The 15,863-nt window shown below is 34.8% G+C and overlaps 3 protein-coding genes and 1 pseudogene across 7 annotated transcripts; 3 read left to right on the top strand and 1 right to left on the bottom strand.

The window, feature by feature from the left end:
• Window positions 1–293: 293 nt before the first annotated feature.
• LOC105687604 (solute carrier family 35 member F5) lies at window positions 294–5,918 on the top strand. Of its 4 annotated transcripts, none has more exons than XM_020853165.2 (9): window positions 294–432; window positions 871–1,085; window positions 1,171–1,308; window positions 1,386–1,442; window positions 1,919–2,182; window positions 2,266–2,448; window positions 2,521–2,837; window positions 2,923–3,171; window positions 3,266–5,918. In XM_020853165.2, exons 2-9 carry the CDS (start codon window positions 924–926, stop codon window positions 3,348–3,350), a joined length of 1,455 nt encoding a protein of 484 aa, XP_020708824.2. In that variant the 5' UTR covers window positions 294–432; window positions 871–923; the 3' UTR covers window positions 3,351–5,918. The 4 variants fall into 4 exon arrangements, with proteins under 4 accessions (XP_020708824.2, XP_020708826.2, XP_020708825.2 ...); XM_020853167.2 differs by having other exon boundaries at window positions 842–1,085; XM_020853166.2 differs by having other exon boundaries at window positions 295–432; window positions 874–1,085.
• A 287-nt stretch (window positions 5,919–6,205) lies between these two features.
• Window positions 6,206–10,859, top strand: LOC105687438 (annotated as a pseudogene).
• Window positions 10,860–10,914: 55 nt separating this feature from the next.
• Window positions 10,915–13,611, top strand: LOC105687594 (40S ribosomal protein S11). Of its 2 annotated transcripts, none has more exons than XM_012403376.2 (5): window positions 10,915–10,957; window positions 11,846–11,962; window positions 12,728–12,933; window positions 13,141–13,291; window positions 13,474–13,611. In XM_012403376.2, exons 1-4 carry the CDS (start codon window positions 10,946–10,948, stop codon window positions 13,262–13,264), a joined length of 459 nt encoding a protein of 152 aa, XP_012258799.1. In that variant the 5' UTR covers window positions 10,915–10,945; the 3' UTR covers window positions 13,265–13,291; window positions 13,474–13,611. The 2 variants fall into 2 exon arrangements, with proteins under 2 accessions (XP_012258799.1, XP_012258798.2); XM_012403375.3 differs by lacking the exon at window positions 11,846–11,962 and adding an exon at window positions 11,669–11,794 and having other exon boundaries at window positions 10,931–10,957.
• An 83-nt stretch (window positions 13,612–13,694) lies between these two features.
• Window positions 13,695–15,798, bottom strand: LOC105687593 (lysM and putative peptidoglycan-binding domain-containing protein 3). The gene is made up of 3 exons (XM_012403374.3): window positions 15,566–15,798; window positions 15,056–15,266; window positions 13,695–14,971 (listed from the first exon to the last, which is right to left on the bottom strand). Exons 1-3 carry the CDS (start codon window positions 15,610–15,612, stop codon window positions 14,438–14,440), a joined length of 792 nt encoding a protein of 263 aa, XP_012258797.1. The 5' UTR covers window positions 15,613–15,798; the 3' UTR covers window positions 13,695–14,437.
• Window positions 15,799–15,863: the final 65 nt, after the last annotated feature.

The following is a 15,863-nucleotide window of genomic DNA, read 5'->3' as shown; positions in this document are numbered from 1 at the left end:
TTGATTTGTGACCCCGAACTCGAAAAAAATTCTTTGAATGTAAAAGCATTGTTGGTGAGTTTTTTAAAGAATTTGAAATGGCACCGCCTCAATTGTTGACGACAGCGCTTTTGCCGGGAAAATTTATAGCTAAAATACGTCATTGGAAAACCAACCTGACTAACATGGCTGTCAAGAAGCCTGGTGTAGTGACCGTGTAAACGTCAACAGTGATGCAATATTGAAATATTTGGTTGGCCAGGAAGATTTTCGTCGAAATTTATCATCGAATGATCTTACTTAAGATTCGTAGAATATACTACAAACTAAATAAATAAAAAATGGTCTAGAGTCGATTCAGTAATTCGGAGTTATAATAAGCAATTTAAAATGTAGACATTTGCGCCAAAGTAATTGATCAATCATGATATAAAACTTCACTATTATCGCATGGTGAGTAATTTCACGATAAGATATTATTCATCAATCGAACTCTAGATGCTATTTTACACCCACATACTGCACCACAATTCTCTGAAAGGCGCATATTTTTTTCAATTTTAGTTACCGGTTACAACCTTGCTTTACATATCTCACTATTTTTATCTGCTTCGCTTCCAATCCCACCCAACTTCCACCTGTTATCGGCTGTCAATGGCAAACCATTGACAAACTCATTATCTAATAATGTGTAACCTCTCTGCATAGTACCAGTTTTTTTTTTTACTTTACGTAGAGACTAGAATTCCCAACGAAGATTTTTCTTCTCCATTTCATCCGAATTCGAAGTTTTTTGAAAGGCCAGCTTAAAAATTAAACTTTGATATTAAATACTAATTTTGGTGGTGTTATACTTTGTAAGTGCCTTCTGGAATAAAAAATTTCCCCCAGCAGAGCAGCCATGGCGCCGTGAGAATATATTTTAACTCTAGACTACATTTAAAATGAGTTGTTCAGTTGAACTGAGACAACGCAGACATCAAGGGATGACAGATGATCCTCACAGACTAGCGGCTATAATGAATAAGTCCCAGAGGCTTGTTCTAGGTCTGTTGGTTCTACTGTTGGTTGATATTATTTGGGTGTCCAGTTCTGAGCTGACCAAAGTAAGACTTCTCACTTATTTCTCCGCCACACTCTATTTCGGCCCTGAATATCTGTAATTCTCAAAACTTGTTTGAAATATTCCAGTACATCTATCGAGAAGCTGCCTTTGAGAAGCCATTTTTCAGTACATATATTAAAACTTCAATGTTTACGTTATACCTGCTCGGTCTATGTTTTTGGCCCCCATGGCGGGACCAATGTAACAAACCTGCAACTTATATGGTATGAATTATTTATGAGTATATCTGACCTAGTTGAGTGCATTTTGATAAATTTGATTGAAACAACATTTTCAATAGTTTATAGATCCTAATATAGAAGACGACAATTTTTATGCGGAAGCTAACACAAGCCTGGTGAGACTCACTCTGTTTCTTAAACTTGGATACTTCGAAAGAGATGGGAAAGAATCAAAGCAATTATTCCCATATACAGAAATATGCAAAAAATTAAAAATTGCAGCTTTAAACGCCAAATATTTTGTTGGTGCTTGTAGACGTGATGCCCATTATACTGCTTAGAGATTATCCATGAAAGTATGATTTAGAGATTTTCCAAATAGATTGCAATCAACAAATTTGGGTCGATTTATAAGACTTGTTGAATCGTTTAATCTGTGTATACTAACGCATAGATTCGAAATATGCTCTGAATATTTATAAGGGTTTCGAAACGACATTGAAAGATTCGAATACAATATGGGTCTATTAATTTCAAGATATCTACCATTTCGATTTTCATTAGATAATCCTATGCTTGATTCTGTTCTTACTGAAATTCATATTCTTCCCAAGTTAGGAATTATTTGAAATTTTTATACATTGTTTCATAGAGTGATCCTACCTTTGTACCAATAAAAACACTTGAACACTGTGATCGTTCCTCTGGAACAGAAAGTGACGATTCTTCAATACGTTCTGTGAGGTTCAGCAAATTAGCAGAAGTTCGACATATGTCCGAATGTGATGCCACAGAGGCTCTATTAGCTAGGCTTAGTTATCAAGCAAGTGTGAGAGCAGGCGAACATGCTAAGAGGCAAGCAAACAAATTCTCTGTGCAAAAAGTTGCTAAAATTGCGCTAATGTTTTGCCTATTGGTACGTATTTACTATTCTTCAAATCTCTCAGCAGTCAGGGTGGTGTATGATAATCCTGACGAATGTAACTAATTTTTTCGCAGTGGTTTATGGCAAATTATACCTATCAAATTTCGCTGGCTGAAACTGAAGCTGGAATTGTAACAGTATTGTCTTCTACATCTAGTTTATTCACACTATTACTCGCTGCAGTATTCCCCAGTAATGGTAGTGATAAATTCACATTATCAAAGCTCGTTGCTGTTTTTGTCAGCATCTTTGGGCTTGTGAGTATTCTATAGTCAGATCATCTTTCAATAACGATTGGGGGTGGGGTTAATTCAATTTTCCCTGCACAGGTACTCGTAGGCTTATCAGACCTCACAATAGAAGCCAACAGGGTACCAACAGGTATCATTTTGGCACTGGTCAGTGCCTTTTTCTATGCAGCGTACTTAGTTTTTCTCAGAAGAAAAGTCGACCACGAAGATAAAATGGATATACCAATGTTCTTTGGATTTGTGGGGCTCTTCAATCTGACCCTACTGTGGCCTTTATTTTTTATACTCCATTATGGACATTGGGAAAAATTTGAATGGCCGGATACTCACCAATGGACATTTTTAATAATCAATGGACTAATTGGTACTGTTTTAAGCGAAGTTCTGTGGCTGTGGTGAGTTACGTTTCTTCTCTAACACTCGCAACTATACAACAGTATTACCAGTCGTCTTCCAACAACATGGAATAAATATTTTCAGGGGGTGTTTCTTGACGTCTTCTCTCATTGCAACATTGGCCATCAGTTTGACGATGCCGATGTCAATGTTGGCAGACGTTTTATTAAAAAAAGTCGAATACCCGTATATGTTTTACTTGGGAACTATTCCTATGTTAATAGCCTTTTTAACAGTTTCCCTTCTGACATACTATGATAATTGGGATCCAGTCCTAGAAGTAGTTAAAAGATTGTACACATGGATATGTCGAAGGAGCAGATCCTCAGATAGGTAAGATAACATTTCACTCAAATATTATTTTTGGCACAACCTACAGTGCTATTCTTAGCATAAAAAAAAGACAAATGTTGTATTGCTTCATCAGATTTCTAATTTTTAGAATACAAGACTTGGAAGCAGAACAAACGGAATCGTTGATTTGTATAAACAATGGCGAGCATGAAGCCTGAACTGACAATAAATATAGTCTACTATTATCTTCCTAGCATGGATTAAGTTTTTCAAGAAATTGAAGGTTTTTATTTTTCAAGAAAACAATTCCGAATTTCTCATTCCACTATTGTCCTTTCACTTGCTTAGTACTGCCAAATAACATTGTTTGATTAAAAATTTATCTATCTTCGAATACACTCATGTAACTTTATCATTGATGGTAACGTTCTTTTTCTCATATTCATTCTAAGCTGTTTTCAAATGTCCCTTGCCCTCGATATATTTACTTGGTATGAGAACGGGTATAATACAGTCTGACAAAAAATCGGTCTTGAAATATTTTGCAATTTGTTACATAAGTACTATTAAAGCCTCTTTACGTGCCTCCATTATATTATCAGCTGGCAACTGGCAGCTTTACCAAGCAATGAAAATAACGATGATCACTAGACAGTCTAATACACTTCACATGTTACTGTTTGAACACTGCAACAACTTATCCACAAATAATTGAACTAGACACCTGGTGTTTTTGTAAACATCATGCAGTATGGCTGATCGTACTTATGGTCCCAGGAGTTTGCTTTTGGAACAATAGTTCTATTGCTGTGGTTCGATTACGTCACCTACTGTCAACCATTAAGATTCAAAATTATATAATATACAAACAAGTTCAACTAAAGCTCAATTTTTCAAAAATTTGCAGTAGTGCTGGGGTACAAGTAGTAGAACTTTTATCTGAAGCATTCTTCTGTATTATTTCCAAAGTACGTTGCTGATTATTAAGAACAGGTTATTTCATGTAATGAAAAGTTGTTGATGGTGTTTTTGTAAATCGGCAAACAAAATCAAAACTCACGTGGAGCTAAAAAATATTTATATCGTGGGATCACTTTGCACAGTAACATACTCTTTTTGAATACTTTTATGACCCAACAAGTACCCTCAATGAAGTCCTTGTGGGGTATCACCTATAATATTAATAGTTGCTGCGAGCAACTAGATCTATCCTAATGTTACAAATTGTTGTGTAGTATTGTACAATTATTGCATTGGTTCATAGTGTCGTTATCGAAAATTCATCAATCATAATTGCAAGGCAATTCTCATGTAAATAAACACATTTCACGCAGTAATTTTGCCAATACTTGAATACAAAGAACTGTAGAGGTATAAACTATATTTGTGATATCATATTCATTGTATAGACTGTTAAATTCTTATAGGCCTTAGGTCAATTATATTACTTTGTTTGTTTACTAGAATCTTTTACTTATTGTTGATATTTGCCATATCTTTAGATTTCGTTTATGCTTGACATATGATATAATTAATTTTACAGTAGCCATCATATATGTATGTTATGTGGAGCCCAAATTTATTCAAAGCTCAGATAATTTCATCCGAAATTGATGAGTGCAGTGATACTCGAACCAGAGTAATTATTGAAAAGTATAGAAATGTCATACACCTTCAATTATTATTCCTGATTATACCAAAATGAATAATTAATTCTGCATCAGTAACTGATATCACCAATTTTTTGTACACTTAATACAATCCGACGTTTGGAAAGAACTATTTTTGATCATATATAGTTATAAAAGGTGGGGTATGTTTTTCTAAGTTGCGAGCTTAGGAAAAAAATAATTAAAAAGAAAAACAGCCAAATATTTAAAGTAGGTACCTTAAATTGTCTAAGACACTGTAAGTGAGATATTTCTATAGTTTTATTTCGGTCGAGGAACAATAAACATAATTGGTTATACTTCAGGACCAACATAAAGTAAATTTATTGAACATAAAAAAAAATTGTATAAAATTTGGTAAACTATTAAAGTGTATTCGGCGATTATTGCAGAGTACTTAAATGGCAAAGGATATTGGAAGTATGTTTGAACAAGTCAGTGTATTATCAATATTTAGAATTGATAAATATACAGTATTTCGCATAATGGAGTATCTAGTCATCACGATTATTAACTTTTATACATTGACACCATGTATTTTCGGTTACTTCAGAGAAATTTTTTGTCAGATATGATCTCTCGCACAACTATACACAATAATTACCAATTATGAATACCTGTTCGTATAACTACCTTATTAAAATTGAATTTAGTTGATGCGCACATTATGCATCTTCATTGATCGAATTGATGATTACATACTAATATCTGTACCTATATATTGACAGTAATTCATCAATTTTTCTTCAAACACAAATGTATTATGTATATCTATGTATCTATAATCCCTGTGTATATACATAAATACTCAAATATTTGACACCGAACAGCGAAATTATTATCGCAGCTAAGATCCCCACAGTTTAGAGTCTGTTTGATAAAATAATTAGTAAAACTAGCCGAAATGTCACTGACGTACAATGATACTTGTTTTGATACAATTACAGTTCAATTTTTATTCGGTATATAGACCTTTTTCAAGAAATTCAATCAAATATTATGTACTAGTTGGATATACCATGAAATGCCGTAAGGAATTAGAATCATTGCTGCAAAAATGCTATAGCACTGAAATCAGTCTGTGAAATACATAATTTTCTCAGTTGATTAATGAAAGAGTTGTAATTATTTATCGTTAATTATAGCTGACTGTTCCTGTATGTGTTATCACTGTATGTTATGTAAATATAATAAGAGCTAATTACAGAATATAATTCTATATATGTATCATATGAAAGAATGAAATGAATATATTGGTAGCCAGAATGGTTTTTTGTTCATCGCATTATCCACTTGCTACCATCACCAACACAAAAGTTCTTGCATAGTTGGAGATGAAACAAAACCATTCGTTAGTTACTACGAATAACAAATGATAATCTCACATCTTAAACCAAATTGGTTTTATTAGACAGTTATTATCGATACAATGTAATTTTCACTCAAACACCTTCCTGGGTTGACCATTTCCTACTTAGCAAACATTGAAGCTTCTACGAAACTTCAATTATGTATGACTCTTTTGACATGGCATGCCACGATGAAAACACTGCTCTCAGATTAAACATAAAAGGTAGCTGATTAGAATGATTTTGGAAACTGTCATGAACCTATACTCTGTACGTTTAATTTCTAGTTAATAGCGAAAACCTATTGCCCTCTCAGCAAAAATACAATCTTGGTTCGCTGCGGTATGTCATTCTTTTACATAGGAAAGCTAATGTAACTCCATAACTTTACTCATTCTTCTGGAAATTTAGACTGCCAGCAGATCCTTCTTGGCCTAAGATACCACAGCGCAGGTTGAGCAACGGAGTTGGGGATCTGATAGAGCCTACCTGTACTGTCAATGGAACCACGGGTATGCCTCAACCAAGTCAACCCGTCGTACGAATCCCTCAATTTCAGTATGTAATCAGTCCAATGCTCCAAATTTTCTTCGTGAAACCTCTCACAAGCTTTACAGTCCTCATCCTTCATCACAGGTCGGCCAAGCTTGGTGCAATGAAAGATTTGGGGAACTTTGATTGTCAACATTATGCTCAAAAACATCCAAATGAGCAGAGTCATCAGCCCAGAAGAAAATCTGGGTGCACTGATCCAAGATTCAAGAAGTAGGTTTCATGTATAATTTATGTAGACACAATATTTGGAAAAAATTTAATTCTGCCCGAATCACAAGTGTTTCTAATGATCAACCATTAGAGTAACAACCGTCAAGAGCCAAATGACCTCAACTAACACAAGAGACAAAGAAATCGATGAACAAATTAATATTAACTCTCCAACAATAACTGCATCAGGAAATTGCAAACTTGAGGATAAAGATCATCCTTTGTGGAAGGATGGTGATCGGTATATTAGAATACTTCAATCCACACTGTAGTGTATTTAGTGACAGAATTTATCTACAATAATGTGATTCATAGACCTCAAGTTGTCTTGCAACAGAAAGCTGAAAAACCAGACGAAAACTGTAAAGGAACAGAAACTGTAGGTGTACAAACGATGTGCACAGAAATTACGGATAGTCTGAACAAATCAGTGGTAAGTGGTGCCGAATTAGGTGAACAGAAGTTGGTTGAAATCCAGGGTCCAAGTCTTGAAAATTACACTCGAGATCAGTCTAAATCGGAAACACCAGTACTCATCACTTCCTTGGAAAATGAAACTCCAAAGAATGTGGAAAATAATATACCAAAGATCCCCCTCGATGGAGTTTTCAAGAATCCGTCTGTGCAGTGCTGTCCGGTGAGTATTATTGTGTGCTCGAATTTCTTTGAAGCTGCTCAAGTGCGGTCTTGTAACTTACAATTAGCTGAAAACAATCTAACTGATCTTCTTATTCTGAAACAGGGAAAGGATGGACAGATTTTTCTGAAGGTTGAAAAAAAAATCCAAGTGACATCATCTGGAAATGTACAAGATATCACGTATTCACCGGAAGGAAAATGTATGACACAATGTTACAATGTGCAAGTCCCAGTTTTGAGCTACCAAAATGTTCCAGTACAAATATCAGCTCAGCCACAATCGACGGTTGATATCCCTCCTCAATTTCCATACTCACCAGCATCCAATTTTCAATCAGCACTTCCTTTTGATAACATGATAATTCCGAGACTTGAATTATCGAGCGATAGTATGCCCCAATTTTCGAATCTATCCATGAATTTTGAGACCAAGAAAGTCGAAAATACAGATAAAAACACTACTTCCTTGATTCAGCAGTGTAAAGACCCAATTTTGAAGGGGCCAACGCAAACAAATCAAAGTGATGGACACAATCACCAATCAAGTCCTAAAAAGCTATTGAAGGATATTCAGTGCTCTCCACAACAAAATTTTTCAAACATCTCTAAGGATATTTTACCCAAACATAACTTCCACATCTATTGTCACCAAGAAAATCCATGTCAAGGATTAACAACCGATTTGAGAGAAAATAAGCAAAGCATTCAGCCTAAACTCGATATCACATACTTTAGAGATGATGGAGACTGCATTTACAAGGAATGTCGAATTACTGACACAGAATCACAGTTTTCAGACAACGTAACTCGAGAATCTACGCCAATATTATCCAGTAGAAGAGATAAAAACTATAATCGCCCCATTGACAGAGTAATTGCAAATTTCTCCAGTAGAATTGATGATCAGAAGGACAAAAAAATTCAGCCAGCAGAATATAAAACTGCATACTTTGAGAAAAACACAACAGTTTTGGAATCAGATTCAAAATACAAAACCGTGATGCCAACTCATGACCAAGCCAAAGATATACCCAAGAGACAAAAACGCAAGATGAAATTGGGGTTTCATTCAACGCTAAATAGAAGACGTGTTCAAAGTTCTGAACCACAAATATCAATCAGGACTGGTAGAAAGCCACGAACTCCTCATTTAAAAAAAGCAAGATCCTATTTATCTAAAAGTACCCATCAATTGACACCTGATTCGGAAAGTAATTATCCACCTATACCCCAGCAGTATCAGCTCACTTCTGGTCATGAGCAGAATGTGAATAATATTGAAAAGACATCTAATATTAAAGTCAAATCACATCCAAGAAACCTAAATGGGCATAAAAAAGAACATTGTATTAAACCATATCAAAGACAGCCCCAAAAAAGTGCTCAAATTACTTCATCTCTAGATTTTAAAAAACGCGTTATATCTCCACTGAGATCGCCTAGAGCTGATACAGATATAATTATTCAAAAGCCAACCTCAATACCAGTCACAACGCAAGAGCTCTTAAACAAAAATTATTGGGAATACTATAACAAACTAAAGCTACACAAAATGAAGGATGACAAGAGCCTGCAACAGCGGTACTTTTGTCAGGTAGCTATGGGTGCACCTCAGTCAAAGAATAAAAAATCTCCTGAGTTGAGTAGAAATCAGTCGAATGATAATTCGCCCCTAGGAAATCAAATGGAACTCAGTCCCCCAGAGATCAGGACCTTGAAACAATGTTCAGTATTATCTACTATGATCAACAAAACTTTGTGAGCATCATAAAAGCTGAGTTACTTACAATCAATAATTATCAATATTCTAAGCTTATATGATTTGCCAGGGATTTAACATTGCAACCGTCTTCTGATACAATTGGAACCAAACAAATTTATATGAATGGTAACATGAGATCATCTTCCGATCCTACTGCTGGTACTCTAAGCGCCATACTAAAAAAATTATTCCCTGTAGAAAATGAAGACTCAATAATATCTTCTACCATTCCATACAATCATAAACCCCGGCAGAACAAACATAATACCAGCAGAACATCCAGGCTTAAATCAATCAGAGAACATCAAGTAGGTGAGAATCTGAACGGAAATCATATGACTATCAAGCTGGTTGAATGAAATATGAAATTATTTCTTACCAATTACAGTGTTCTTTGGATGTATGATGTGTGCTCTGATCGTGTTTCTTCCAAAGATTTATCAATATATTTTTTACGAAGAACATGATGAGTATGAGGAAACAAGCTATGTTGACACGGTATTTGAATATATTGTGGTCTCATTCAAGGAAGGTTGTGGGGAATTTTTTGATGTGATGAACAAAATATTTTTCAAACCGGTAAGATATGAATATTACATAAATTAATAATCCTGTCATAGCAACATGCTGTAACAGTTTTTAAGAAGCACTCCACACTTTTATCTCTGGAAGTTTATAGAATTATAGTTTATCTCGTCTTTATTACACGGTTTCCATCTGTATATTACAGTCTGCATTAGTGAATGATTGGGAATATAATGTCTACTATTTTTTTATTATGAAAGGATGCACGTATGCAGCGATTATCAAGTGGCAGATGGAGACAGAAGATATCCAAACAACATCTTATTTGATTATATTATCACTTATAATCGAAATCCCAGTAGAAAAGACTTACACAAAAAAATAGAAATTTATATTTCAATCTGAATGACTCACTTATACATTACCTTTTGGTCAACTTTTTAGTTTTCTTTGTGATTTTCAGCGTTCCTGTAGGAAATGTAAGAACCTTACCTAAATTTCAAGTAACAACGATCATTCCTATACCCATAAATATGGATAGTATCCAGTCGATTGCGTTAGATATTTTATACAACGTGCCTATAACACGTAGTGTATAACATGTATTGTATAGCTTTGTATGGTTTTATATGATGATATTATGTACTCATTTTTATGACATATTTCTGAACATTTATTTCCATGATGTCTTTACACGTATTTGTGATTAAAGATTTACCGAATCGTTGTATTTAAGTGAAAGAAATTTTACTTCATCCGTTAAAGTCGAATAGGCTGAAACAAATAATTCATTCGTAGGAACTATGTGAAGTGAAAATAATTATTTATTGCAATTTTATGGACCAGATTTCTAATACCTGAGTGAAAATTATTAGGAAAATCACTTGATGACGAATGAAAATGATAAACTATAGTAATCCAATGATGAAAAATGAGTTGATGATTCATTTGTGAACATAAATTTTGCTTCTCTGTTTGAACAGTTTTGAAATTTCAAATATTGCCCCACTATCGCAAAACACATTTACTAGCGCCACTAATGGGCGTTGTAAAGATCTATATTCTACACTTCCGTTCCTCATTCTCTCTTTCACCAGTACGCGATGGCGGATCAGGTAAGCCCACTGTTATTTATCGCAAGGAGAATTTGATTTTTACGTATTTACAATACAGCCCGCAACGGTTTGGATCATTTCTGTTTTAGGTTCTTTTTACACTATTCTTTGTACACCCGAACCGACTCCTTAACTCCCCTACGAAGTGGTAAAAATCGTGATAGCATAGTTCTGTAGACACGTGGACCTCGCTTCTCTCTGTGTTGTCTTTTTGCTTGTGAACATTTTCTGTGTAGGACCGCACATTGAGCTCACTGAAGTGACATTCGCTTCACCAAAATTGCGACTCGCGGTAATCTCTAACGCGTTTGTCGCTATGAACTCATTGTTGAGGTTACACTATAGCTTCACACATCAATGCTTCGTCTTGAACAACATGAATTTATAATGAAAAATCAAAGTATGACCGACAGATATTCTCTTATGGAACCTTGAAAATAATTCACAATTTTGTTGTCTGAACGTATATAACAGACAAAATCTAGGCTGAATGCCATCGGGTGACTGACAGATGTTGTAAATGAATCCGGAGGAATTTTTCCTCAGTTTAAATCCACATTACATTATTTTATACTTCGCTGATTTTGTGTTCTTCTGATCTATTCTATTCCCAGTCATATAACTTTTGTTTTTGCACAGATACCATGAACTTAGATATGAAAACCTCAATTTGTTATATAAATGCCTTTCATGTGGATTGAATGTTTACAGAACGAGCGTTCATTCCAGCGTCAGCCGACGATCTTTCTTAACCGAAAGAAAGGTCTCGGACCAAAACGTAGGAAGTCAATGCGATATAGCCGTAGCGTTGGGCTTGGCTTTAAGACTCCCCGTGAGGTGAGCATTATGTTAGAAGTTAACTAATATTGTGTTTTTTTTTTCGGCAAGACCGAAAAGGCTTTTCAGAAACAACCCACAGTCAACCTCAACAGGAAGGCTTTTCACAAGAAGAAGCCCCTTAGGTTGAGTCGTAGTGTCGGACTTGGTTTTAAGACTCCCCGTGAGGTTTGTTGCAGATCTTCAGAAAACTAGATAACATTAAGAATGAACACTGTGCTTGTTCAATCTTGGTGCTCGCTCTTGGTGGTCGGTTGGTGATGGCTTGTTGGTGTTGGCGTGCGCCAATTATGAATGCTTTCGATAATTATGTGTTGGGCACGCAATTGTGATAAAGATGAAAAAATTTGATATCTCAAATGTTATATTATCTCGGATTTTTACATTTTTAATTACACTTGTGTGTACTCTATAATTGCTATCTAAATGTTTTCAGGGACAATATTTGGGAATAATACTAATCCAACTATCTTTTATACTCTAATAGCTTACTAACATTAGATACTAATTATTAAAAAGCTCGATCAGAATCTTTGTTTCACTTATTAACAAATGCTAACTCATACATTAAATATCTGTGATTCATAGCTTAGGGTGGTAAAAAAACATGTTTTGTGAACTAATGGTGAACAAACTCGTGCTTTGTTTCAGTTCGTTTACTCATGTCAACTGAGCCTCTGAAATTATTAACAAATCGATTTGTAATTCAAAATTCTAGTCATGTTCAGCAGATTTTTTGAATGTTCACATCATATGTTAAACATAAACAATTTTTATAGATCTCTTTGATATTGCATACTTGCTCTCTTTCTTGCTAGCATAATGCCCTACAGACATTTCAGTACTGGTGGTTATCTTTCTAGCAATGCTGAGAAATTCTAGTGCTAATCATTTGAAGTTTGAAGTTATAAAATTTCTACATGTTTTATTCAGGCTATTGAAGGCACGTACATCGATAAAAAATGCCCTTTCACTGGTAACGTCTCCATCAGGGGACGCATTTTGACTGGTGTTGTACAGAAGATGAAGATGCAGCGTACAATAGTCATCCGCAGGGACTACCTTCACTATATTCGAAAATATAATCGTTTCGAGAAGCGTCACCGCAACATGAGTGTCCACTTAAGTCCTTGTTTTAGGTAATAATTCGATACCTTTTATTACTTTTGTGTCTTATCCGTTAATGAACTTTACATAACAGTAAATGCAATGATGATATTGACGACGGTCTTCTGAAAACCAATTGAAGAATCTATTATCGTCTACTGATTTTATTCTTAAGTACAACAAAAATGTAATTTTTATCTATCTGTATAATTAATTTACCTGGTCAAATTTATTTTTAGGGATGTGGAGATCGGTGATGTTGTAACCATTGGCGAATGTCGACCACTCAGTAAAACCGTTAGATTCAATGTTCTTAAAGTTTCCAAAGGAACTGGATCAAAGAAAAGTTTCAAGAAGTACTAAATTCTACACCAATCTTTTACCCATCTGGTAAGTGCAATTGGTTCTAAAAATATTACATCTTATAGCGTTCTGTTATTTTTGTGATGAATATTACGACGGTCTTCTGAATACAAATTGAACGATGTCATCGTATTTCTGATTTCAATATCAAACGATTACTATGCAAAATAATTACGTTCAATAGCTATATTTTATTTTTTTGTTCGTAGGATGCTGGCCACTAAGGATAAATCTTCTGCTCATGGTATCTCGAAATTCAAGACGAACTTCTAACATCTGGATGCATTAACAATAAAGATTTAAATTCTGTAAAGTGGTGAAATAAACTGGTCACATTTTACAGAAAATCTGAATCTATCAACTATTTTGTTCATTCACTCTAGAAATATACAAGTGAATACAAGTATGGGTAAAAAAATATGAATCATTATTTATTATTGAAAAATATATTTTTCGCGTTTTGAAAATTGGTTAACAGTCACGTGTACATTCAAATCTAAGAATACTAATCATAAATATATTAGCCTAAAGCTATACAACAAATGAGTAGTTGAAAATAATCATATGCGCTCGTTGCATGAGTAACATTCGTCGTCATCTGCATGGTTCTTCCATTTTTTCTTACCCATGCAAACGTATTTACTAATCATGAATGTTCATATCACAGATAACGTCTAAATTCAAGATTCATTAGAGCATTATTCGTATTGCTGAGGTACGTACACAAAGTAAAAAGAAAGATTTCTGCAAATTCACTTGGCATTCAAAGGCACAGTTATCTATATGAATTCTGTTCACTTTGGAGGGATACGACCTTATGTCAATACAACAGCCTACAAGTAAAATGATGTAGGTTGCGCTTTTCCAGTTCCCAGCCTACAGTATGATCACTGACAAATGCATGAATTACTATTCATAAGTTGAATAGCAAATTTTTGGTGGTTAATTATAGATGTATGAAGATGAAATAAGCTACTATTGGGAGAGTTAAAAATCCGTGAATTATTACTAAAACTTAGAATAATGTCAAAAAGGGTCATCCTCTTTGTATTCTCTAGTTGGAGATATCGTGTATTATCACAAAACTAGAATAAGACTACTTGTAATGCAGCGGAGTCAGATATGGGCCATTATGGAAAAAGTAGCGTATCTATTATTGTCATGAAAAAACTTTTAGTGTCCTGTTGTTGAATGTTGCTTGGAAGAATGATCGGCAAGATATAAGAAAAAGTATATGAGAGGCCCCCCGAAACCCAAAAGCAAAGAACAGCCGACCACTTGTGACCATGAAAGACCCCAATCAGCACCAGAGCACATGAAACTGTCTGTAACGCTATGTTCTTGTTTAGTCTCTTCAGCAGCAAGTAATTGGGCACTTTCTCCCTCTTCCAATGTATCATGTGCTTCACAGCTAGAAGTTGTCAAAGGCTCATAAAGTGAATTCAATACAGTATAATTAAAATCAGATTTTGAAGGAGGTTGCAAAATTGGAGTTGCTATTAAATTAATGATTTGCTCCTCCCTAGAGGTACTCTGCTGCTCCTCAATTTCAACAAGATTTCCGACCTCTGTTCTCCCATTCGGATTCACAGCCTCATTTAGAGTTTCTGTCAACAGTGAAAAGGGTTTTACAGGAACCTTAAATGTGCGATGTGCAAATATCTCATTATCTTTGTGTATGTTGTTAATCCTCTTCAATTCAGATATCTGTAATTGAGTGAAAAACTTCACAATGACGTAAGTTCCAAAATTAGTACTATGTCTTAGGAATGTAAAATGTTATGAACTCACAGTGCTTCCATATCTTAGGGACAGAGCCTGTAAGGTATCCTCAGGCTGTAACTGAATCTTAATCACCTCCACTCTGCGAGGAGGTGCTTGTGACAGAGAAATTTTACGCAGAGGAATTGACTCTTCATCTCCACTATTCTCTGCATCGGAATACAAGAGCACATAGTGAGGTGAACCATCCCTTTGCCCACCGCGTTGATATACAGTCTGCCTGAAATTATTTATCAACTCTGAATACATTATAAGGTGAAGCATGATTAATCCCTTGATATAAATTTACAAATCAGTAAGGATATATCTATGAAAATCAGAACAACAGTTTGCTGTGACAAAGCATCTGACCTGATCCTCTAAAATAGATTCGAATGGTCTGAAAAAATAATTCAATCAAAAAAAAAAAGTTCGTCACAGATTTCGAAGACATCATCTGTCAAATACTGTAATCAATGAAAAACATTTTGACGTAAGTGTGTACGCTAATAACATAACCTGTCACTTATCGTAATTTACCTTCCCGCTTTTTGCCCATCATTTATGTTACTTGATATTTTTCGCATTTTATTCCTAATCAGTGTAAATACATTTCACTGCATCCGATTTTTTCACGATTCTGTCACTTAGTTGGATTTACTCAACTACATTCTCTGGAATTCGATTTCTCATAACACGTCAGCTGTTTTTTTTATGCTTATGCCATGCTTATACCAACGAATTCAGACCTCGTTCTCTGCGTTCTGAATTTCAATGATTATCGAGGATATAAGTTACCGATCGTCGTGATACTCCATGTGCAGGCAACTGAACATAC

This window comes from Athalia rosae, chromosome 4, assembly GCF_917208135.1.
Source record: "Athalia rosae chromosome 4, iyAthRosa1.1, whole genome shotgun sequence".
Taxonomy (NCBI): domain Eukaryota; kingdom Metazoa; phylum Arthropoda; class Insecta; order Hymenoptera; family Athaliidae; genus Athalia; species Athalia rosae.
This window is presented reverse-complemented; position numbering and strand designations above follow the sequence as displayed.

Coding starts and splice junctions, on each gene's coding strand:
- LOC105687594 (XM_012403375.3), top strand. Junction 11,795..12,727: donor GCTTTAAGACTCCCCGTGAG/GTGAGCATTATG, acceptor TGTTTTATTCAG/GCTATTGAAGGCACGTACAT. Junction 12,934..13,140: donor CACTTAAGTCCTTGTTTTAG/GTAATAATTCGA, acceptor ATTTATTTTTAG/GGATGTGGAGATCGGTGATG.
- LOC105687604 (XM_020853165.2), top strand. CDS start 924: ATGAGTTGTTCAGTTGAACTGAGACAACGCAGACATCAAGGGATGACA. Junction 1,086..1,170: donor CCAGTTCTGAGCTGACCAAA/GTAAGACTTCTC, acceptor GAAATATTCCAG/TACATCTATCGAGAAGCTGC. Junction 2,449..2,520: donor TTGTCAGCATCTTTGGGCTT/GTGAGTATTCTA, acceptor TTCCCTGCACAG/GTACTCGTAGGCTTATCAGA.
- LOC105687593 (XM_012403374.3), bottom strand. CDS start 15,612: ATGCGAAAAATATCAAGTAACATAAATGATGGGCAAAAAGCGGGAAG. Junction 15,267..15,565: donor GATGGGCAAAAAGCGGGAAG/GTAAATTACGAT, acceptor AAATAATTTCAG/GCAGACTGTATATCAACGCG. Junction 14,972..15,055: donor CCCTAAGATATGGAAGCACT/GTGAGTTCATAA, acceptor ACTCAATTACAG/ATATCTGAATTGAAGAGGAT.